The 26,470-nt window shown below is 44.8% G+C and overlaps 1 protein-coding gene across 1 annotated transcript in view; it reads right to left on the bottom strand.

The window, feature by feature from the left end:
- LOC116948929 (uncharacterized) overlaps window positions 1–12,754 on the bottom strand; it is a 33,529-nt gene extending 20,775 nt beyond the window's left edge. Inside the window, exons 1-6 of the mRNA XM_076071900.1 lie at window positions 12,307–12,754; window positions 5,779–6,147; window positions 4,422–4,784; window positions 3,239–3,439; window positions 1,573–1,644; window positions 945–1,046 (exon numbers count right to left, since the gene is read on the bottom strand). Of these exons, the coding sequence (XP_075928015.1) occupies window positions 945–1,046; window positions 1,573–1,644; window positions 3,239–3,439; window positions 4,422–4,784; window positions 5,779–6,147; window positions 12,307–12,376 (1,177 nt within the window). The 5' untranslated portion in view covers window positions 12,377–12,754. The remainder of the gene's footprint in view (window positions 1–944; window positions 1,047–1,572; window positions 1,645–3,238; window positions 3,440–4,421; window positions 4,785–5,778; window positions 6,148–12,306) is intronic.
- Window positions 12,755–26,470: the final 13,716 nt, after the last annotated feature.

Here is a 26,470-nt window from a genome sequence, read left to right on the forward strand (position 1 = left end):
AGTGAAAAACGACATAACGTGCATTCACTATAGGCATTTCGATTTTTTTTTAAACACAATAATATAATTTAGAAGTTTAAACAGCCTAAAAAAAACTCAACAAAGGTAGACGTGAACAGAAACAAATGTTAATTTATGACGGACGTGTTAACGAATAATCTTAAATCGAATTAACGTACACATGGGGGTTACACCTGCAACCCTGTTATAAAACAGGTCCCTGCAGGGTGGGCTGGTAGGAACATTGGAATTTTGCGGAATTTTATTACACCCAACAGCACGAGATTTCACTTCGTTAAAGTATTGAAAGGGGACGGACGGACACATTAATCTATTGCAGGCTGGTACACTCAGTTTAAAACTTCGTTCCTACCAGTATAAAATGTACTTACGTGTCGCGAACACACGCAAATAAATAACAGCTATTTAAAATGAATATGATCTGGTCTTTTTCCAAATCGTATTCCTGGTGGATTATTGGTTTGCGGACTATTAAACGTACACAAGCGTCCGGGCCACGACCTCTAAACCTGAGCCACACACACATCACGGCAGCAGATGCTCGATGATGCACGAATGGAAAATGGAAAACTCTCCGTTACTGCGTGACTGTGGTCATCCAGGCCAGAACCGCGGAGCGTTGTATCAGCACTCGATTCACAAACACGAAGCGGGAGGCATCGTCACAGCGATACACTCTGACACTCCTGATGCAACGATCGGCTCGACCGCCTCTACGTTCAATTCGCAAATCGTTGCTCTTTAAACCTACATCAGCCATGCGAATGAAGAAGAAGAAGACTGTGCGTGAAGAGACGCGTTTGTAAACGCACAAATTAAACTGGCGGTTACGCCGATATGCACCAAACACTGCCACTGGGTGTGGCCAGTCACTTCGTCAGGGGCAGATAAGCGACGTTCGGATTTGCAACGTTTGAACTTACGGTTGACAGAACTTGACATGGGCATATAGGTGGGTTGGTTGTTGTTCGGTTTGTTCGATATCTCCGTGAAATCGTTCTCTTGACTTTCTTGGAGCAATACACCTGAAAACGTTGACACAAACCAATATTTACGTTCCAGCATCATCATCATCACCACCACCACCATTCAGCCACGGTCATTCCACTGCTGAATGAATGCTTCCTCAAGCCACCGCCATCTCTCGCAGTCCTGCTATACAAAGACACATCCAGCGTCTGTGGGAAATCCCCTCGGACGTGTTCCATCCTTTGGCTGACATTCCGTCCTCAGTCTCGACCACCGGCCGTGATTCTAGCCCTTTGCTGTACTACCTTGTCTCTGCTGCCAGCCAAATAGCCCCCCTCCCATCTCCCCCCCCCCCTCTCCAAATTGCCACCCCCACCCACCCTCCACTCGCAAACTCTGTGACAATCTGTGGGCAGCCATCCAAGCATGATGCAGGCTCAAGCCTGTTGAGCTCACCACGAGCGACATTAACAATACGGGACGAATTTAGAAATAGTTGTACGCTCCATCCGAGTTGGTCGCGATTTGCCAGCATTGAATTCGGCTGTGTTCACGAAGACGTTCACCAGATGACAAAGTTACCCGTGGGAATTTGAGGTCGGTGCATTTCCACTTTCTCTGGATCGCAGGTTTTCTTCTTTGCTTTGCAATAATCTGCGAAACGAATGCAAAAAGAACGCGTAAATAACGGAGAGGTAACGGCAATGAACGTAGTCGAGGCACTACCCCGACCCAATTGAGAATCAGAATATTGCATTCGTACTGGAGGAATCCGATGAGCTATAAAGCTATTTTTCACAGATGTCCAGTGGGGGCAACTGGGTCGGAACACACATTCTGTCGAGTTAATCTTGGCTCATGTTCAACCAATGATTTTGCCGATGTCGCCTACGTGCCTTCAACAACCACTTTGCTTCGTCGCTCTGCTTCTCGCTCCGCGCAATGCGGAATTTTGGAACTCACTGAGATCGTCACTTTTCTCAATACCCCACAACCTCGCTGAATTCATGAAACGTGTTAACTATCATGTGAATACGTTTCACATTTTGAGCCTTTTAGGGCCCGTGCTACGCAACCATAGGGGGAAAAAAACTCCCTCTGGAAATGAACCTGGTATTGACAGCACGCTAGAAAGCCAAGCAGGCTCAGCCTGGATAGGGATTTAATGAAATAACATCCTTGTGTAAGAGGTGTAAAGGCTTTTGGACTGTGCTACATGGTAGCCAGCAGTAAGATCATCCATAATACAGGTTGTTTTGGGGTTAGATCGCGTAGATATATAAATGTCGTTAAACCCGCCACCACTTGACACAGTTAATTAGTAAGGTTTGTCACGTAAACATAACATGCCAATTCGTTACTAGTACAGCACACCGGTGTGTTGGAGAGCAAAGCTTACAATCTGAGTACGACGTTTCGCCAGTATTGTGGCTTCGCTCTCCAACAAACCGGTGTGTTGTACTAGAAACGAATTGGCATGTTTTGTTTACGTGATAAACCTTACGAATTGGCTCTGTCGGGTGGTGGCAGGTTCAACAACACATTTATATATTTACGCGATCTAACCCAAAAAAACACCTGTATTATGGATGATATTGTTCGTGAAAGCCCTACTACGTGTTCAGCAGTAAGATCCATTGTTTTTATGTGTCTCTCTGTGCCCACATTCATGCTCCCTGACTTTCAGACATCACGTGCAAGGTGGCAGTGAGCACTACTGTGCGTGGTGCGGTGGCGAAGTGGTTGGCGCATTGCAGGATGAACCCGGTAACCTGAGTCCCATTCCTGGCCATGGTTTACTTCCCTAGCAAGTGACATTTTAACCGTTCCCGCCCGGCCGTCCTCCCCCACTTCACCAACCAGCGTTGCCCAAATTGGTGACGTATGGTCAAACAGCCACCACTATCTGCACAGCATGGGCTCGGCCATTATCCAACAGTAAGTGTACAAGCGGATATAGACGTGTGTCCTGTACAATGTCAGTAAATGGCCAGTTGGCTCAGTGGAAGACCAATAATTTTGCAAACAGAATGTCTGGGGAGTTCAAATCCTGTTTGGGGGTTGACTCAGAGTCCCATCATCCCTCTCGGTCAATCGATACACTGAGCATCACTTTGTGGGAAAGTCAACAGTGGTTGTGCTTTTGGATTGACTTGCCACCGCGAATCTCGTTCTAGCGGGGGCGTGGGGACATCGCTCTTTGAATTTTGACAAAAAGGGGGTGGGAGGGGCATGAAGCACATCTTGCCTTTGCACATCCATCTGTGCGTGTAGACGGTGATGATGATGCACAGGGTAATGACGACCAATACACCCGCCAAAATGGAAGGCACTAAGCATTGAACGAGGGGGCACCAGGGTTGTTTGGTCGGAGTGGTCAGTTGTGGCGAAGACGACGTGATATAAGATCCATCGAATTTTAAAAAGTCTTCATTGGTTGGCATTCGTTCTGCAAGGATGAAACAGGAAACGTTATGACCCGGAATTGTACATAATGCGTGCATGTATAATTCTATTGCTGGTTTAACGTGGAGGATTTCGCGGCCAATACCGTTTAAGACCGGAACAGGAGGCGACAACCGGAGTCGTGGAGGATGTATCCACAACTCTGGCTGCCGCCTGACGAGGCTGTTATTACTGGTGTGCTCGACTTGTAACGAGTTGGCATGTTTTGTTTACGCGACAAACCTCACTAATTGGCCATGTCGTGTGGTGGCGGGTTGAACGACACATTCATACGGACGCGATCCAACCCAAAAACCTCCGTTATGGATGTATATTGCTTTAATGTACTATGCTTCGATATCAATGCGTCTCACATCCATCAACCTACATTGACGTGTGTGGTGAAGTATGGTGAAATTACCCCCCCCCCCCCCCCCACGATCCACACAGCAGGGAGAGACCCTCGTCCAACAGTGACTTGACAATGGTTAAATACATGTATTGTACGGTTAAAATATATATATAAATATATATCTAAATATATATTTTTTTACATATGTAGATAAATATGTAAACATATTTAAACATATTCTTGGTTCTTTCAGTAAAGTCACGTAGAAGGGAAACAATAAAATAATAAAAATATAAAAAAAATTATTGTTGTGGTTTTCACACCTGATGATGATTGCTTGTGTTGCAGTCGAAACGTCGTGAGAATTTTATTGTTTTATATTTGTATTATTTTATTGTTTCCCTTCTACGTGACTTTACCGAAAGAACCAAGAATATGAATCCCTGCAGTCACGAAAGCTTAAAATCAATATTTAAACATATCTTTCGGACTTATATTTCAACAGCTTTCAAAGTACCGAGTACTGAAAACCCGTAATTTTTTTTTTATTTTGACTACTCCTCTTACTCTTTGCTCTGGTTACGGATACAATTCTGCAGAGAAGTGAGGAGGTTGGTTTTTTTTTTGCTTTCACCTTTGTCGGAGTATAACCTCACTGAGCGCTCGTAAATCTGGCCGCCGTCGTACACGAAGCACGTGTACACTCCAAAGTCGTCCTTGTTGATGTTGTCTATTTGCAGCGAGAACACGCTATTTTCAAAGTCTTTCAGCGGCACTTCGATTCTCTCGCTGTACCTGTGCGCTTTGTAGAGGCTACTGTTGTACATGAATCGCTCAAAGTACAACTGGGATCTTTGTTTTTTGTCGCCATGCAAAAACCAAGAAACCCCTCGATTCTTCTGGGGTTTAATGTTGGACAAATCGCAAGGCAATGAAGCATGTTTGTTTTCACTGGCGCTCACGAAGATGTTATTTGAAGCCGTCCTTGTAGCGAATTCTGATCGCAACAGACAAGACATTTTCCATATTAGTGTCGTATTTAAAAGCATCAAAACATGTCATCTTGCAATTGACACCTTTGCCGCAAACAACCAACTTGAAGCTGTTTGCAACTGAACAATCGTAGGGGTGCCGTGGTGGCGAGGTGTCAACGACCTCGCCGAGTATACAAGAGGTCGTGGGTTCGATCCCGACTTTGACGCCTGCTGTATATTTGAAGTTTGCATGTTCTCCCCATGGTCACATGGATTTGTATCCGGGTCCTCCAGTTTTTCCCTCCAAATTTAGAAACATGCGTGTAGACTGTTTGGCTGCTATACATTTCCACACATCGTTGAGCTACCATTTGTGGCCAAGTCGCTTCTGAAAAAGAGCTACATTGCTCAGTGGGCCTTACCTGCAAATGATGACCCAACGAAGTGGCTCATCACGTGCAAATGTATAGCAGCCAAATACTCTAAACGCACGTTGATTGTAAATGTGGAGGGAAAATCAGAGGACCCGGAGAAAAATCCACGCGACCATGGGGAGAACATGCAAACTCCAAATATACAGGTGTTGGGGTCAGGATCGAACCCACGATCTCCTGTATACCAGGCGATGTAGTTAACATCTCGCCACCGTGGCGCCCAACCTCCGAATTCAAAGTCCAATGTGTTGCTCACCATCAAACCACAGCGTATCGTGCTGTAGATTAATACATGTAGACAATCTCTTGAGGGAATGGTTGTGTAATGATTCACACACTGCACTGTGAACCCGGGGACCTGAGTTCCATTCCTCGCCAACTCCCAGGACGGGGAGTGAAACGTCGGACATCGTGGCTTACAGCACGTGGCACAGCCCGGACACGCATCAGAGAGCTATAGGGTACGGCTCCAAAAATAAACCCAGGAAGAAACTATAAACTATACTGCAGTTTGTCCCGCAATCATGTTCCTTTGTGCAAAGGTTTACGGCGATAGTGGGTGCCACTCGGCGACGTGTCTCACCTTCGTCTGTGAAAAGATGCGTCACGTAACTCCGCGTCGCTGAGTTTACCTTCACGTGACAGGTATAGTTCCCAGAATCTTCCCGCCTTACTTTGGAGATATTCAGAGAAAAGACGCCAAATTTGTAGCCTTCCTTCGATACGCTCGTTAGCCTGTTCTGGAAATATTGTTGCACGTGGAATTCAGACTTGCTTTGCTGCAATATTTGCACGTGTTTTTTTCGGACAGAATTCCTCGGAGCCCATATCCAGGTGACTTGAAACGCTTCGCTGCTGTTCCAGCTCATGTCGGTGATTTGGCAGCCCAGGGTGGCACTTGCGCCCACGTCTGCCAGCGTAACGCCAATGTAGCGTTGTCCCGTAGCGAGGCCTGGGAACACATGAAAGAACCTCTTGTCAACAATGTGAAATTCCTCGCCCACGCTCTTTTCGTCAAAGACATGTCAGGACTTGCAATGTATCACTTTATTTGTTGTGATTGGGCTTTTCCGTGTGTGTGTGAAGTATGCGACCTACACAATAACGGGGAGTCAACGATGCATCTATTTAATGAAGGTTAACACATTGATTGGCCAATAACATCTTAATATATTTCGATTCAAAGCTTTCGTGACTGCAAGAATTCATCTTCTTTGGTTCTTTCGGTAAAGTCACGTAGAATGAGAATAAAATAATAAATTGATAAAATAAAATAACACAATAATATTCTCACGACGTTTCGGCCACAACACAAGTGGCCTTCATCGAGACGTCTCGTCCCTTCACCTGATGAAGGCCGCTTGTGTTGTGGCCGAAACGTCGTGAGAATATTATTGTGTTATTTTATTTTATCAATTTATTATTTTGTTCTCATTCTACGTGACTTTACCGAAAGAACCAAAGAAAAATTTTATTGTTTTATTTTATTATTTTATTCTCATTCTACGTGACTTTACCGAAAGAACCAAAGAAGATCTTAATATATATTGAGGACCGCAGAGCTTTGGCAATTGCTGGCGCTGGCTCATCGAATAGTTCATAATATTGATTTTTTGTTGTTGTGTATAGTTGCATTTCTGATTGTCTCCGGTTCCCCCTCGCGACGCCGAGTCGTCCTCTCTCTCTCTCTCTACGAGAGAATGAGCGAATAGCGCGGCACGTTACAAGTGACAAATTTGCGTTCTCGTTTTTTTTATAGTAATTGATGTATTACATTCACGTGTATATATTTTAAGGGTAATGGCGCAGCGCTGTCATTGCTCGCTCATTCCAACTGCTGCCGGAAAGGCCTCCGCAAGTAGACAGCTCCAGAGAGGCCCTCGAGAGGGTTTGAGGGTCGTCGTTCTCTTCCACGCTGGCTGCTCCGGCTTGGAAGAGTTGGAAGCGCCCACACTTTACCCCAGCACGTGCTAGCTGTCGACCGACGAATGCTCGATGGACAGAAGCAGCTGGGGGCAGGCGGTGGTGGTGGTGGTGGGCGGGGGGGGTTAAGAGATGTTCCGTGTTGTTTCAGCTGTCTTGATGGGAGTTTGAAACAACAAGCTCTGTCTCTATGGGACCTTTTTTTTTTGCCAGTATAAAAATCTTGAAAAATTAAATGTAGGCTTCGCCCTTTCTGGCAATGAAATAGGATGGTGTTGAGATATTCAAACACTAAATATATACCTATTGTAAGGTGTCAAGTCCGCATTAACACCACATTATTGTGGCAAAACATGCAAACAAATATGCTCTGATAGAGACAGCCTTCTTTATGGCCGTGTCTCACCAAGGCGAACAGTAGAAAGAGTGCAAGTATCAAAGCATGAACAGCTCGAGTTAAGAAGTTATATATCTAGGGGACCTTTTTGCCAGTATCAGCGACCTCTAGATCGCAAGTCCAGTGAGCGAACAATTAATTGTCAAAACTTATTATTACCAGACTGTTTAAAAAAAAGACACTTGCAGGATTAAAATTTTGGCACTGTGATTTTGTGGGTTTTTTAATTATGCAATTTACATAATAGCAGAGAATCAATTATGTAAGTATTTAGTATGTACTATACAATATAATTATTATGGCGATTGTGTTACTGTTTATGATATAGGAATGTATAATGGAGAACGTACGTACGTTCATACAATGTAATAAAGGGTGTTCATAAACAGTGCATAGACAATTATTTTGTTATTTTCATTGAACCTATCAACGTGACTTTACCGAAAGGCTCAAAGAATATGACAATTAAAGGCTTTATAATTATCGCGAAGGTTGAGCAAGGTGGACAAAACTACACACGCACGTGTTGATAGTAGCGATTGAAGTCTGCAAAGAAAACATGTTGATATTTATATTCTTGGTTCTTTCGGTAAAGTCACGTAGAAGGGAAACAATAAAATAATAAAAATATAAAAACAATCAAAATCTCACGACGTTTCGACTGCAATCATCATCACCTAATGACTGCTTGTGTTGCAGTCGAAACGTCGTGATAATTTTATTGTTTAATATTTTATTATTTTATTGTTTCCCTTCTACGTGACTTTACCGAAAGAACCAAGAATATGAATCCCTGCAATCACGAAAGCTTTAAATCAAAATGTTGATATTTTAAAAAAATTTCTTTGGCGTCATCACGTGTTTGCTCTGCATTAGCTAACTCACACCCTTGGACCCCCTTGCAAACAAGATGTTCCATAGCTTAATCGTAATGTGTGCGTTTTTATGCAGATTCATTTATTATGGGTTTTGGGAGTGGGACTGTAAGCTGATACACATTTCTCAAAATCTTAACAGCGCCTTTGCTTGATTTTGATTAATGTAGTTATTTTTCTAGGCATGTTTTATTGCATAAACAAATACATTTAGGGAACATTTCAATCTGTGTTTTCAATTATACCCATGCGTGCATTTTAATGTTCGGAGTGTTTTCATTACTCAAAGGAATGTTCTTACGGCCTATCTTAAATGCTCAGTCAAGCTTGCCTGAGTATCGAAACAAAGCGTAAACATGGATAGCAAATAATTGTTTCCTTCCCTGTAGCATCCTGAACTTAATTTCTCACTCAATATTTTCCGAAACACAGCTATAGCGGCTGGCTTGAAGTAGGCCAATCTAGGCACAAAACACTACCATTGGAATAACGCGATAGTATTGAATCATAGACCCCCCCCCCCCATTATCTTATGAACAAGCTTTGAAGGAAAAAATAAGGCACGGTTGGATGTGACGTGGCCAAAGTAATTATCCGAATAATCTTCCCGAACTGTTCTGGCTGAATATAAACACTGAGGTGTAGAGCTTAATCATACCAGCAGCGTATAAAGTTAGCGAATGGTATTATACCGGGGTGTCCATAAATGTATTGCCTGTTATATTCTATCATTATATTTATCACTGTGTGTGAGCTCGGTCTGTAAAAGCACTCACACTTGATCGAGTGGTATGGTGTCGTGAAAGTCTCATTCCGTTGAGCGACAATCGTTGCACGGTTGGCTATGTACGGTGCGAAAGAAGTTCAACATACATACGTGTCGAGATTTTAGAGAGACCCAAGCATCGCTAACACATCGGCTGTGTTGTTTTTTGAATGCTTCTGTTGTGTGACGTCGAAAATAGCTCAATATTTTTAAGTAGACACATTTCTTAAATACTTCATGAGGAATTTGTTGCCCATATTTTAACAGCGCAGTTCAAACTGCTGTCAAATTACGATTCTTTAATAATGGATGACAACGTGTGTAATATTTTAAAGTGGGTTCTCAGATTGAAGTTGTAAATGAAACATATCAATGATTTGATTAACTTTATAAGTGGGATGTGAGTTTGCGAAATAGTAGCAAATAAAATTAATGCATTTTGTATGTTTGTTATAGAAAGCAAATAATAAAAATAATTTCTCTCTATATATACAATAACACTTAAAATATACACATATAATTAGCGATGTACATTGTTTCATATTTTGACGCAAAAAATAAAAGGTGCATTTCAGTTCAACATACTTCAAAATCGGTTCGTAACTACAGCCACCGTCTTCTTTGGTTCTTTCGGTAAAGTCACCACGTAGAATGAGAATAAAATAATAAATTGATAAAATAAAATAACACAATAAAATTCTCACGACGTTTCGGCCACAACACAAGCGGCCTTCATCAGGTGAAGGGACGAGACTGTCTGGAGGACAGCGCTGGAGCGAAAAAGCCACGCTCAGATCGCGACCTTTAAGCTGTAACTTTACCGAAAGAACCAAAGAAGATGAATCCTTGCAGTCACGAAAGCTTTAAATCGAAATTTTACAGCCACCGTTTTCCCCTTGTTTTCCGCAAAACGTGCCACCACCAACACTTCCGCGCGTGCGCTCGCGTGTGTATATAAAAAAACAAGTTGTACAGATGCTTCCCTGCATGCACTGCACGAGCCGGAGCTGATTAGTAACGCGTCTAAAAATGCGCGTGACACACTCGCGCCACGGTGGAGATACGAGCGCGTCACTTGTGTCAAAAGTGTGTCACGAACGTGCCACGTGACACACTCGTGCCACGCTTTGCGCCACGGTGGTGAATCGGGAGCGAGGAAAACTTTGATTGTCACCAACAACGACACGGACAGAAGCTTTGCTCCACATCTCATGCTCGGCATGGCGACGTTTCGCTGAACGTGCCACACGTTTCAGCGGCGCTAATACTCCGGGCGACAATTTTTCCTTTTTGTGTGTGTATTTATGAATTTCTTTTCCGCCTCGCCTGTTATTCGTTACGCGTTGTTCCCTCCCTCCACTGCATTCTGGGTGAGTTTTTTCGAAAGAAAAATGCAAAAATAAAATTATCGCAACATGTTTACTTAGTTATGATTTTCAACAACAACAGGGGGGACAGAAGCTGGAATACGCATTCTTAAAGTGACTGACGCACACGGGCAACATTTTTCATTCTTCTCCTACTGCATGCTGGGGAAACACACGAGCAATATGTTAAGCTGGAAGTTTTGTATTTATTGTCGGTAAAAAGAAAACACCCAAGAAATGTTACGGGCAAGGCAAATACAAGCAAAACTCCCTCTGTTTACACTCATAATAATTATTCATATTATTCCATTGACTTTATTGGCTTTATAGACCACTGTTATCCAGCAACAATTGTCTAGGCGATCAAATTATGGAGCGCTTTGAAACTTCTTATCAGCAGTCAGGCTTGTTGAAACAAAGGTCAACAAAATAGGGATGTTAAAATGCATTCATATTTAAGACACACAGCTCGCAATTCCACGAAAGCGCTGAACCGAGATAGACACGCGGCGTTCAGATGACACGTGCTTGCGTGACAATAGGAGGCCCTGGATGTCATCTTAGAGACAGGGGCGAAAGCACGAGGGAAAGGGAAGAGAGGTCGAAACAAAACCATGTTTGGCAGCTGGCTGAGACTTGTCCCAACCGGTGTCGCGTTCCAAGCAACGATAACGTTATACCGGCTGTACTGTGTATTGTATGTTTAGGCGAAGGGACTTCGTTGACTGGGGGGGGGGGGGGGATTGTTTGTGGGGGAGTTGAGGTGAGGGGTGCAGGAAATGGCCTCACGTTGATAAAGACCCCTCGATAACTTTAGTGCGGCTATATTTGCACTTGGCCACGACACACACGAGAAAAGCATTTTTGAATCGTTTCCATGATAAGTGCCTAATTCTTGGAAAGCTGGTTACTTGTTATCATCGTCACCATCATCAATTATTTTGTCATGCCGTGCCTCCCATCTCGATGTGCCAGAACAAAAGGGGGGGGGGTGGGTATTTGCCACAATTACGATTTCAGACCAAAGACAACGTTCAAACACAGCACGGAGACAAAAGATTCCTCCGAATAGCCGAGACAGACTGTTTGGGGCAAGTGCTCTTAGCGAGCAACCCCATGAAGGCCGGCACGGCACACGAAGTGGTGGGTGGCCAACAGCAAGCCCCACGGCGCACACATACACACGGCAGTCGAGAATAAACTAAAATCGAAAATCTAAAGAGACCCCATTCTCTCTTTATTTTGTCCACTTTCTTAAGTTGTAACTTAAACCTTATAATTCCTTGAATGAGCGGTAATTGGTAATTGTTTAATGGTGACGTCTTACATTCGCAAGCTTGACAGGATTAACCTGCGGTAAAAGTTAAGGCCACTTAAGTAAGTCAATTTATATATACCACAACTCTTATAGCCGAGGTTATTACCGGTGCGTGCAATAATGCGTAGGCAGTTAAAGTCACTGTCTGATTGGTGGTCATTTATGTAATGTTAGCTTTAAGATCCAATTGCTAGGTTTTATTACAAATTTAAGTCACCAATTAGAAGGGACCAGTACGGACTCAGCATGGTGATGTACGGTCAAACATAACCTCCATATCAAACACGGAACGTGGAAGCCTTAATCGTGCAGTGGAGAATCAAAACGGGCAGTACGATGCGTACCGTGTCACTTTCTAACAGCAGCGCAGCATTCATTCCGCGGCGCCATCTGACTTATTTTTCGTCAGCAATATATTTTAAGGGGAGACGTTTGGCTGACTAAATGCCATTAGAAACAACTTACCCGTTAGAAGTGTTGCTTGCAGTATGAAGGCGATTGTGAAGTCCATAACAGATCCAGAGCACGTATGCATGTAACAGCGTTGAACTTCTTTCGTGCCGTACGTGACAAAACCGTTTTGAACAACCTTTCGCTTGAGACTCGGCACCACAGTCTACCTCCGAGGCTGTGTGCTGTCCGAACGACTTCCCGACAATAAAGTGCCGATCCCTAACTTTCGAACCGAAGTCCTCGGCTTGCTCAGGCTCGTCACAAAATCCCAGAGAGATGCCTTGGTTGTGATACAGCACCACAAGCAACGCATGGAAAATTCTGTTTATATATATTTTTTCTACTTCTTCTGTGTAATCAAGACTTTAAAAAAACTGACGTAATCACCAGACCGCTTGCGCTGGACCGCAAACAGAAGTCAGCTTCTCCAGCGTGGGTATTTTTATGCCAATGGCTGGGTTTTTTTTTAATATAATGCTCTCCGTAAGATAGCATTACGTGTTGGGCTAACCAAGATTATTAATGACGTTAAGCGCAGTTCGATATGGGCCTTGAGTGATGCTCTTTAATGCCACAGTCCTACGGAATAATACTTCTTTATTTTTGCTAAAACAATGACTCGTGCATTTTTCCTTCGCTGGGATAATTTTAACATTTTTGTATCGTGACTCTTTAAATTAATTTAAAAAATCACCAATGTCATCATCAGCCATGGTCGTTCCGCTGCTGGATGACTACCATCCCAGGCGACTGCCACCTCTCATGATCCTGTGATGTAATTACCTACAGCATTTAAACTAATTAATTTCACTGTTCCATCTCCTCAATTAACGTACTCTCTCCGACACGGCCCACTTGATCAAATAAAAGCAATTTAGAACGTGCGCATATTTCGTAAATTGGATGCAATATTCGATTGATAATTTAGAGGCACAGAGCCAAAGTTTAAAGTCCTTCACATGCTAGCCTGAACGGGTAAGAGTCTGAAGGGGTGAGAGTTTGAAGAAGTGAGTGGCTTAATAGGTGAGAGTCTGAACAGGTGAGAGTCAGGAACAGGTAAGAATTTTGAACTTCTACTTGCAGGTGGATGGTGATCGGATCATATTGCGTGTGTGCAGTGGTAGAGAAGAGTTGCAGATGAACTGTGCAGCTATGGAAAAAAGAAACTTCGCTGAGCCAAGACAGCCCTGGTTCTGGGTGCAATGGGCAGATTCATAGATTTACTCTATCGGGTACGGTGGTTATCATCGTCATCAACATCATCAGTCACTTGTATGTATGTATGTTGAACCCAGGACCTCAGTTGTACTACTCAGTGGCCCTGACCCTCTGTGCCACCCGGCTACCATTATATATATGTTGAACTTCTTTCGCACCGTACGTAGCCAACCGCGCTAATCGGAGGTGCGGGGTGGGGGAAGGACAACAAACTTAACGCAAAACCCAGTTCTACAGAAATTAGTTTTCCAATCTCGCGTCGCGCGGGGCCCGCGATCCTATCCCGATCGGGGCGCCGTGACCCTGAACACATTCCTAGACCGCAGTGTTTGACGTCGGCCTCCACGGTTCGCGTGCCGCGTCAACCGCGGAATCCACCCCGAGGTCGACTCCAGTCCCGCGGTGGCACCACCACCACCACCACCAACCACCACCACCACCACCAACCACCACCACCACCACCAACCACCACCACCACCAACCACCACCACCAACCACCACCACCACCAACCACCACCACCAACCACCACCACCAACCACCACCAACCACCACCACCAACCACCACCACCAACCACCACCAACCACCACCAACCACCACCACCACCATCCACCACCAACCACCACCAAACACCACCACCAACCACCACCAACCACCACCACCAACCACCACCAACCACCAACCACCACCATCCACCACCAACCACCACCAACCACCACCAACCACCACCACCAACCACCAACCACCACCCACCAACAACCACCACCACCAACCACCACCACCACCACCAACCACCACCAACCACCACCACCACCAACCACCACCCACCACTAACCACCACTACAAACCACCACCAACCACCAACCACCACCACCAACCACCACCAACCACCACCACCACCAACCACCACCAACCACCAACCACCACCAACCACCACCAACCACCACCACCAACCACCACCACCAACCACCACCACCACCAACCACTAACCACCACCACCACCAACCACCACCACCCACCACCAACCACCACCACCAACCACCAACAACCACTACCACCAACCACCACCAACCACCACCATCATCCACCACCAACCACCACCAACCACCACCACCAACCACCACCAACCACCACCACCAACCACCACCAACCACCAACCACCACCATCCACCACCAACCACCACCAACCACCACCAACCACCACCACCAACCACCATCACCAACCACCACCCACCACCAACCACCACCACCAACCACCACCACCACCACCAACCACCACCAACCACCACCACCACCAACCACCACCCACCACTAACCACCACTACCAACCACCACCAACCACCAACCACAACCACCAACCACCACCACCAACCACCACCAACCACCACCACCAACCACCACCATCAACCACCACCACCACCACCAACCACCACCACCAACCACCACCAACCACCACCAACCACCACCACCAACCACCACCAACCACCACCACCAACCACCACCACCAACCACCACCACCACCACCCACCACCAACCACCACTACCAACCACCACCACCACCACCAACCACCACCACCAACCACCACCACCAACCACCACCAACCACCACCACCACCACCACCACCACCCACCACCAACCACCACTACCAACCACCACCACCACCAACCACCACCACCTTCACCAACCACCACCACCAACCACCACCACCAACCACCACCGCCGTGGGTGATGGCGGAGCGCAGTGCGTCTCCGGTGCGATTGGATTAAGCTAGTGCGGGGCCTGTAGCATATGTTATAAAGGGGCCCTAAATAAAAAAAAAAACACGTAAATATTAAAACACTATTTTTTTACTTGCATAGTAAAGTAATTGTATTTTTTTTATTTTCTATACAGCCAGATAATACGACAAATCGCTAACCTTAAACACCCAGTCGTTCGTAAAAGTTGAAGGCGGTATAGTACTATAGCAATAGAGCAAGTGCAGAATCACTGAACCGGAATTGTGTAGTAGCTACTACACATGTATAGGAATAGGTTTTACCCTGTTAACTGGCACAAAAACTGACACCTTTATTCAAGCAATCATGTTTGCAATAACCACAACACAAGCAGTCAAAATGCAAACAAAAAAGACAACTCTGATAATAATATGCACTTTCCTTGCATTTGATTGGTCCACACCCGAGACAGCTTTTCTTCGAGCCTAGCCTCCATTGGTGTTGGACCAGAGGACGCCAAAAGGCGTCTATAATTTTAATGGTAGGTTTATTTGAACAGTGAGAGACAGAATAACAACAACAAAATCCAGAAAAACGCATGTCAAAAATGTTATAAATTGATTTGCATTTTAATGAGGGAAATAAGTATTTGACCCCCTCTCAATCAGAGCGATTTCTGGCTCCCAGGTGTCTTTTATACAGGTAACGAGCTGAGATTAGGAGCACACTCATAAAAGGAGTGCTCCTAATCTCAGCTTGTTACCTGTATAAAATACACCTGTCCACAGAAGCAATCAATCAATCAGATTCCAAACTCTCCACCATGGCCACGACCAAAGAGCTCTCCAAGGATGTAAGGGACAAGATTGTATACCTACACAAGGCTGGAATGGGCTACAAGACCATTGCCAAGCAGCTTGGTGAGAAGGTGACAACAGTTGGTGCGATCATTCGCAAATGGAAGAAACACAAAAGAACTGTCAATCTCCCTTGGCCTGGGCTCCATGCAAGATCTCACCTCGTGGGATTGCAATGATCATGAGAACGGTGAGGAATCAGCCCAGAACTACACGGGAGGATCTTGTCAATGATCTCAAGGCAGCTGGGACCATAGTCACCAAGAAAACAATTGGTAACACACTACGCCGTGAAAGTCTGAAATCCTGCAGCACCCGCCAAGGTCCCCCTGCTCAAGAAAGCACATATACATGCCCGTCTGAAGTTTGCCAATGAACATTTGAATGATTCAGAGGACAACTGGGTGAAAGTGTTGTGGTCAGATGAGACCAAAATGGAGCTCTTTGGCATCAACTCAACTCGCCGTGTTTGGAGGAGGAATGCTGCCTATGACCCCAAGAACACCATCCCCACCGTCAAACATGGAGGTGGAAACATTATGCTTTGGGGGTGTTGTTCTGCTAAGGGGACAGGACAACTTCACCGCATCAAAGGGACGATGGACGGGGCCATGTACCGTCAAATCTTGGGTGAGAACCTCCTTCCCTCAGCCAGGACATTGAAAATGGGTCGTGGATGGGTATTTCAGCATGACAATGACCCAAAACAGACGGCCAAGGCAACAAAGGAGTGGCTCAAGAAGAAGCACATTAAGGTACTGGAGTGGCCTAGCCAGTCTCCAGACCTTAATCCCATAGGAAATCTGTGGAGGGAGCTGAAGGTTCGAGTTGCCAAACGTCAGCCTCGAAACCTTAATGACTTAGAGAAGATCTGCAAAGAGGAGTGGAACAAAATCCCTCCTGAGATGTGTGCAAACCTGTTGGCCAACTACAAGAAACGTCTGACCTCTGTGATTGCCAACAAGGGTTTTGCCACCAAGTACTAAGTCATGTTTTGCAGAGGGGTCAAATATTTATTTCCCTCATTAAAATGCAAATCAATTTATAACATTTTTGACATGCATTTTTCTGGATTTTGTTGTTGTTATTCTGTCTCTCACTGTTCAAATAAACTTACCATTAAAATTATGGACTGATCATTTCTTTGTCAGTGGGCAAACGTACAAAATCAGCAGCGGATCAAATACTTTTTTCCCTCACTGTATGTAGTAGCATACTGTGTGTAATAGCTATGGGCCCCGCACTTTCAAGGGCCCCGAGCTAAAAATGCTTTCAAGCTATCAATTCCGGTTCAGTGATTCTGCACTTGCTCTATTACTACAGTACTATACCACACTTCAACTGTTAGCGATTTGTCGTAGCTACTGCGCGTGTAGTAGCTACTGCATACGTAGTGGCTGAGCCACGCGCTCGCCGACCGTGGCACGTGGTGTGTCAGTGGCGGACATGGTCCCCGCGTTTGTTGTTTTTTTTTCCTTCCTTCGTGCGGAGACATCGACATTGACCACGACTCGGGAACGGCAGCAGGGGCAGCAGCGGCGGCAGGACGAGGAAGAACGCGCGGGTCCTAGAGGCGGGAGCTTTGTTGGCGTCCTCACAGCAACGTTCTCGACTAATTGTCGTCATAGCAACGTTCTCGACTAATTGTCGTCATAGCAACGTACTCGACTAATTGTCGTCATAGCAACGTACTCGACTAATTGTCGCCATAGCAACGTACTCGACTAATTGTCGTCATAGCAACGTACTCGACTAATCGTCGTCATAGCAACGTTCTCGGCTAATCATCGTCATAGCAACGTACTCGACTAATTGTCGTCATAGCAACGTACTCGACTTATTGTCGTCATAGCAACGTTCTCGACTAATTGACGTCATAGCAACGTTCTCGACTAATTGTCGCCATAGCAACCTTCTCGACTAATTGTCGTCATAGCAACGTACTTGACTAATCGTCGTCATAGCAACGTTCTCGGCTAATCGTCGTCATAGCAATGTACTCGACTAATTGTCGTCATAGCAACGTTTTCTACTAATCGTCGTCAGAGCAACGTACTCGACTAATCGTCGTCATATAGACCGCCTTGTGGGAAGGATGTTGAAGCTGCATCGGCACTGAGAGAGCTTTTGGGGGCCTCCCTAAAAGTGAAATAATTTTAGTGGGTAATCTAAATTGGAATTGGCTAAACCCGCCGGCCGTGGCCACAAATTTTACAGATGAATTTAATCTGTTTCAATTAATAAATGTCCCCACAAGACCCAACCTAAAATATCCGGGACAGTCAACTCTGCTTGACGTCCTATTGACAAATGCCCCTCACAATTTCGCACTGACTGGTGTTCTGGGTAATAACCTTAGTGATCACTCCTTCATTTTTGGGGTGAGATCATCAGCCAGACCCAAAGCCCCCCCTTAAATTGTTGAGAAGCACTCTTTGAGGCACTTCAGCACTCAAGCATTTACAAATGATGTGCTTCACTCGGATATTGATAAGGTCTGTGATATCCCCAACCTTACTACGGCTCGGAAGACTTTCAGGTACACGTTTCTCCAAATTCTTAACAAACATGCTCCGTTGGTTAGATTTAAAACTAAAGGCAACCGCCCACCATGGTATGATCCTTTGATTACAAAGCTCATGAAAACTAGGGACAAGGCTTGGGCATGTGCTCAGAAACGTAATTTGGTAAATTACTGGCTAGAATACAGGATTTTAAGGAATAGATGCGTAAAAAAATACAGCATGCAAAAAATGCCTACTTTTCCTCCACTCTCCTGGAATCACATGGGAATGCCAGGATTTATTGGAAAACAATCAAATCTATCGAAAAGGCATCCAAAACAGAAAATCTACCCATTGAGCTTAACCGAAATGGGGAATATTTTTCAGATCCCCAAAAAATAGTTGACAATTTTAACCTTCATTTTTCTGAAGCTGGTAATCTTTTTGATAATGTATTGGGCGTCACCCCTGCTCCTGCAAATTCCTACACCCCTGTCCAAACATTAAACGAATTTAGTTTCCAACCAATCCACGAAAGTAATGTTCTAAACAACTGTCCTACCTCAAAGGGTCCTCCTCTACCGGAGCAGATAGTTTTCCCGTCTTTGCTCTACTAACTGTTGGTCACCTAATATACACACCTATAGCCCATATTTTCAACCTGTCCATCAAAGAAGCATCAGTTCCTCTAGAATGGAAACATTCCTATGTCCGTCCACTTCACAAAGGGGGCCCTAAAGATGATCCCAATAACTACCGACCTATCTCAATTTTGTCCCCATTGATGAAATTTTTTAAAAAAATTATTGAACTATCAAATTAGCAGTTTCCTGTCCACCAACAATCTACTACATCTAAAACAATCTGGGTTCCGAAAAAAATACAACACCACATCTGCTGCATTAGACTCTTTGAATCAAATTTACAATAGCCTTGATAATAAGCAGTACTGTGCCTGTCTTTTTATTGACCTGTCCAAAGCTTTTGATACAGCAGACCACAACACCCTGCTTAGTAAACTAAGTTGCCTCGGTTTTTCCGAGAACACAGTACAATGGTTAAAAAATTACCTATTTTCTCGCACCCAAACTGTATTCACAGATGGTTGGAGGTCAAACAGTGTTAAGATAACAAAAGGGGTTCCACAGGGTTTCATCCTCGGCCCCCTCTTGTTCTCTCTTCATGTCAATGACTTGGGCACTGACCTGGATCATTCCAGGGTAAATCTTTTTGCAGATGACACGATACTGATTACTGCTGGCCGCTCTCCGGATGACGTGATTGCTAAGCTCTAGGGTGATTTCAACAAACTACAACATCAGCTAGTTTCTCTTAAACTAGTCCTGAATACCTCCAAAACCAAGGTGCTATGCTTCTCACCGGGACTAAAGCAGGAAGTTATTTTTCCCCAATTACATTCCTTGAATAATTATCAAATAGAGCAAGTCAAGATCTATAAGTATCTTAGGATCATCCTGGATTCAAAACTTCATTTTGAAGATCACATTGATTATATTGGTAAAAAGACAAAAATGAAAATTGGTTTTCTGTATCGACACAAGCACTGCTTCCCCCCAATGTTCCGTTTGGAATTGATAAAAGCTACCATAATGCCTCTACTTGACTACTGTGACATCGTGTATAAATCAGCCCCAAGTACTGTTTTGAAGAAGCTTGATTCCATCTATCACTCGGCCTTAAGATTTGCACTGAACTGCCCATATAGGACTCACCACTGTGATCTCTACATTGGGTCAAACTTAACATCTCTTAATGTTCGACGGCCTGTGCACCAGATCTTATTTATTCACGATGTACTTACAACAAATTCCGCAGACTACCTGCTGGATCTCCTCTCTGTTTCAAAGAACAAATTTGACCTCAGGTCTTCGCTCATTTACCAGCTTCACATTCCCTATTGCCGTACAAAAACTGGAGGAAGGGCCTTTGCTATTGATGCCCCCAGGGTCTGGAATGCTATTGCCAATAAACTGCAACTTGAATCACTACCTATGAGATCTTCACTCAAAACTGCTACACCCCTAGCTGCCACTGCTATTCAGTGGCCTAAAATATGGCTCTAGATTTTGGTGTTATAATATATTTATGTAGTTTATTGTAAAAAATTCGGTCACAGTCCCTATGATCACTATTACATTTTTATGGCTTTTATTTTGGTGATTTCGAAAACGTTTTTTTTTGTTTTGGCCATGTTTTTGTTTATTGTAGTACGGAGTTAGACTGATGGCCTTAATCTAAGTTTTCTTGTTGTGGTTGTTGTTGTTTGACTTGTATCCCACTGGGATTTTTGCACACAGCGTTGGTGTACGGTGCTATTTCAGGAATATTTTGATGTTTTTTCCTGGATTTTCTGTTTGTACAGTCACATAGTCACTTTAGATGTTTTCTTGTTCATGTTTTGTTTGTTGCGGTTGCACCCGATTCAAGAGCCGAATGGCTCACAGGGCTATACCTAATAAATGAACTATGGAACTATGGAACTATAGCAACGTTCTCGACTAATTGTCGTCATAGCAACGTTCTCGACTAATTGTCGTCTAGCAACGTTCTCGACAAATTGTCGTCATAGCAACGTTCTCGACAAATTGTCGTCATAGCAACGTTCTCGACTAATTGTCGTCTAGCAACGTTCTCGACAAATTGTCGTCATAGCAACGTTCTCGACAAATTGTCGTCATAGCAACGTACTCGACTAATCATCGTCATTGCCACGCTCTCGACGAATTGTCGTCATAGCAACGTTTTCGACTAATTGTCGTCATAGCAACGAACTCGAGTCGTCATAGTAACGTTATCAACTAATCGTCGTCATAGCAACGTACTCGACTAATTGTCGTCATAGCAACGTTCTCGACTAATTGTCGTCATAGCGACGTACTCGAATATTCGTCGTCATAGCAACGTTCTCGACTAATCGTCGTCATTGCCACGTTCTCGACTAATTGTCGTCATAGCAATGTTCTCGGATAATTGTCGTCATAACAACGTTCTCGACTAATCGTCGTCATAGGGACGTTCTCGGCTAATTGTCATCATAGCAACGTACTCGACTAATCGACGTCATAGCAACGTTCTCGACTGATCGTCATCATTGCCACGTTCTCGACTAATTGTCGTCAAAGCAACGTACTCGACTAATTGTCGTCATAGCAACGGTCTCGAATAATTGTCGGCATAGCAACGGTCTCGACTAATTGTCGTCATAGCAACGGTCTCGACTAATTGTCGTCATTGCAACGTTCTCGACTAATCGTCGTCATAGCAACGTACTCGACTAATTGTCGTCATAGCAACGGTCTCGACTAATTGTCGTCATAGCAACGTACTCGACTAATTGTCGTCATAGCAACGTTCTCGACTAATTGTCGTCATAGCAACGTGCTCGACTAATCGTCGTCATAGCAACGTACTCGACTAGTTGTCATCATAGCAACTTTCTAGACTAATTGTCGTCATAGCAACGTACTCGACTAATTGTCGTCATAGCAACGTATTCGACTAATTGTCGTCATAAAAACGTTATCGACTAATCGTCGTCATAGCAAAGTTCTCGACTAATTGTCGTCATAGCAACGTTCTCGACTAATTGTCGTCATAGCAACGTTCTCGACAATTTGTCGTCATAGCAACGTTCTCGACTAATCGTCGTCTAGCAACGTTCTCTACTAATTGTCGTCATAGCAACGTTCTCGACTAATTGTCGTCATAGCAACGTTCTCGACTAATTGTCGTCATAGCAACGTTCTCGACTAATTGTCGTCATAGCAACGTACTCGACTAATTGTCGTCATAGCAATGTTCTCGACTAATTGTCGTAATAGCAACGTTCTCGACTAATTGTCGTCATAGCAACGTACTCGAATAATTGTCGTCATAGCAACGTTCTCGACTAATTGTCGTCATAGCAACGTTCTCGACTAATTGTCGTCATAGCAACGTTCTCGACTAATTGTCGTAATAGCAACGTTCTCGACTAATTGTCGTCATAGCAACGTACTCGACTAATTGTCGTCATAGCAACGTTCTCGACTAATTGTCGTCATAGCAACGTACTCGAGTCGTCATAGCAACGTTCTAGACTAATTGTTGTCATAACAACGTTATCGACTAATCGTCATCATAGCAACGTTCTCGGCTAATTGTCGTCATAGCAACGCATTCGACTAATTGTCGTCATAGCAACGTACTCGACTAATTGTCGTCATAGCAACGTACTCGACTAATCGTCGTCATAGGGACGTTCTCGACTAATTGTCATCATAGCAACGTACTCGACTAATTGTCGTCATAGCAACGTTCTCGACAAATCGTCGTCATAGCGACGTTCTCGACTAATTGTCATCATAGCAACGTACTCGACTAATTGTCGTCATAGCAACGTTCTCGACTAATCGTCGTCATAGCAACGTCCTCGACTAATTGTCGTCATAGCAACGTTCTCGACTAATCGTCGTCATAGCAACGTACTCGACTAATTGTCGTCATAGCAATGTAATCAACTAATTGTCGTCATAGCAACTAATCGTCGTCATAGCAACGTACTCGACTAGTTGTCGTCATAGCAACTTTCTAGACTAATTGTCGTCATAGCAACGTTATCGACTAATCGTCCTCATAGCAACGTATTCAACTAATTGTCGTCATAGGAACGTTATCGACTAATCGTCGTCATAGCAACGTTCTCGACTAATTGTCGTCATAACAACGTTATCGACTAATCGTCGTCATAGCAACGTTCTCGACTAATTGTCGTCATAGCAACGTTCTCGACTAATTGTCGCCATAGCAACGTACTCGACTAATTGTCGTCATAGCAACGTTCTCGACTAATCGTCGTCATAGCAACGTGCTCGACTAATTGTCGTCATAGCAACGTTATTGACTAATCGTCGTCATAGCAACGTTATCGACTAATCGTCGTCATCCCAATGTACTCGACGAATTGTCGTCATAGCAATCTTCTCGACTAATTGTCGTCATTGCAACGTTTTCGACTAATCGTCGTCATAGCAACGCCTCAACTAATCGTTGTCATAGCAACGGACTCGACTAATTATCATCATAGCAACGTACTCGACTAATTGTCGTCAGAGCGACGTACTCGACTAATTGTCGTCATAGCAACGTTCTCGACTAATCGTCGTCATAGCAACGGTCTCGACTAGTCATCCTCATAGCAACGTACTCGTCTCATTGTCGTCATAGCAACGTAATCAACTAATTGTCGTCATTGCCACGTTCTCGACCAATTGTCGTGATAGCAATGTTCTCGACTAATTGTCGTCATAGCAACGTTATTGACTAATCGTCGTCATTGCCACGTTCTCGCCTAATCGTCGTCATAGCAACGTTCTCGACTAGTTGTCGCCATAGCAACGTTCTCGACTAATTGTCGTCATAGCAACGTTTTCGACTAATCGTCGTCATAGCAACGTTTTCGACTAATCGTCGTCATAGCAACGCCTCAACTAATCGTCGTCATAGCAACGGACTCGACTAATTATCATCATAGCAACGTTCTCGACTAATTGCTCTGATAGCAACGTACTCGACTAATTGTCGTCATAGCAACATTCTAGACTAATCGTCGTCATAGCAACGTTCTCGACTAATTGTCGTCATAGCAACGTACTCGACTAATTGTCGTCAGCGCAACGAGCTCGACTAATTGTCGTCATAGCAACGTACTCGACTAATTGTCGTTATAGCAACGTACTCGACTAATTTTCGTTATAGCAACGTTATCGACTAATCGTCGTCATAGCAATGTACTCGACGAACTGTCGTCATAGCAACGGTCTCGACTAATTGTTGCCATAGCAACCTTCTCGACTAATTGTCGTCAGAGCAACGAACTCGACTAATTGCCGTCATTGCAACGTTTTCGACTAATCGTCGTCATAGCAACGCCTCAACTAATCGTCGTCATATCAACGGACTCGACTAATTATCGTCATAGCAACAGACTCGACTAATTCTCGTCATAGAAACGTTCTCGTGTCGTCATAGCAACGTATTCGACTAATCGTCGTCATAGCAACGTTCTCGACTAATCGTCGTCATAGCAACGTTCTCGACTAATTGTCGTCATAGCAACGTTCTCGCCTAATCGTCGTCATAACAACGTTCTCGACTAATAGTCACGGACAGGGGATAAATTGCAGGAAGGCCACGTCGATGATCGCAGACATCTCGCCGAGCAAGGACGCTGCGCTTGGAGGGAGGAGCCCGCGGGACGTTTCTCACGAATCCACGGAGGGGTGAGACTCGACTGGACAATCTCCCCGGGGGGAGATTGTCTGGAGGATTTGGAGCCCCTCCTTCGTTCATCCCGTCAGGACGCGTCAGGAGCACTCCCCCCTGCAGGGTGCGGAATAAACTAGAGCCCCCAGAACCCCCCCCAATCCATCTCAGACCCCCCAGCCCCCCCCCAAGCCATCCCAGCCCCCCCACCCCCAGACCCCCCCCCAAGCAATCCTAGACCACCCACCCCACCCCCAGCCCCCCCAATCCATCCCAGACCCCCACCCCCAGCCCCCCCCAAGCCATCCCAGACCCCTCACCCCACCCCAGACCCCCCCCCCCAAGCCATCCCAGACCTCTCACCCCACCCCAGACCCCCCACCCCACCCCCAGCCCCCCCCTAAGCCATCCCAGACCCCCCACCCCCAGATCCCCACCCCCGCACATTCCTAAACATATAGCCCCAAGCTCTCCCATACATTTTTGAACCCGAGCGAGTTCAAGTACTTTTGTTTTGTCACATATGAACTCTGAACTAGTCGTAGAGTATAACAATACATTTATTGTAGTATTATAAGATAAACAAAAACAAGTTCAGAACTTTCTCCCAATGTTAACCCACTTGTTATATCGCCATTCTCTCATGGGACGAAATAACCAGTTGGACCCTCGCACCGCAGTGCATCAGAATGGTCCTGGGACGATGTTATCAAATATCTACTTCAGAAATATCTTCAAGTAATCTCCCACCCAAACACTCCCTTGCTGCAAGGAGAGAAATGTTTATCGCATGACAGTTAAACGGACATTCATTATTTAAAAAAATAATAATAAACCACTGGGATTCAGCCGAACAAATTGCAAAAGCAAATGTATCCCAATGGGTATTTTTGTGTGTGTGTGTAGTCGTCGGTGACTAGGCTGAGACCATCAACCCAACCACAGGCGGGTTGACTCGATTCGAACCCAGCTTCTCAGCAGTGCCAGCTCAGAGCTCTGTGACCTTTGAGCCGCCCAGCCACCTCGCTGCAGTAGAAATGTGTCTCGGCACACGCGAGTGTTATGATGGTCACAGCTCTCAAGGCATTTCATTTCAAGCACGCTCCTCAAGGCTGGTCGCTAGAGCTAAGAGATCAAAGGGCTGAGCCCGCAACGCCGAAAACCTGGGTTTGAATCCAGGCAGTGGCTTGTGATTTTAAACGAACCTATTGTATTTTACCTACCCACCGAGCTATTAGCTTTTTCAATATTGCTTATTAGATGCTTGCTGTACACATGAAACAAAGGCCCGCAGCAGAACGATTGGTGACAAAAAAAACTGCACGTGAACATCCCCCAGGTCCATGTACCCGACGCGTCCTGCTAGATTGAGGGGGGGGGGGGCAGACAGACAATCCTGGGGAGGGTGGAGCATTAGCTTTTTTTAAGAGCTAATATTTAAGAGGCGACATGGGCATACATGACAGCTCTTCGATGTGGCTTGTATCATCTTATATGCAAATGTATAGTCATCAGCCACAGAATATAAGCGCATGTTTCTAAACGTCTATGGGCAAACCAATGGAACACGGAGAAAGTTCCACACGAGAGAAAGATCACGCGAACCCAAAATAT

The sequence above is a fragment of the Petromyzon marinus genome, chromosome 35 (genome assembly GCF_048934315.1).
Source record: "Petromyzon marinus isolate PM22_M1 ecotype Great Lakes invasive population chromosome 35, UKy_Petmar_22M1.pri1.0, whole genome shotgun sequence".
In the NCBI taxonomy this organism is placed as follows: domain Eukaryota; kingdom Metazoa; phylum Chordata; class Hyperoartia; order Petromyzontiformes; family Petromyzontidae; genus Petromyzon; species Petromyzon marinus.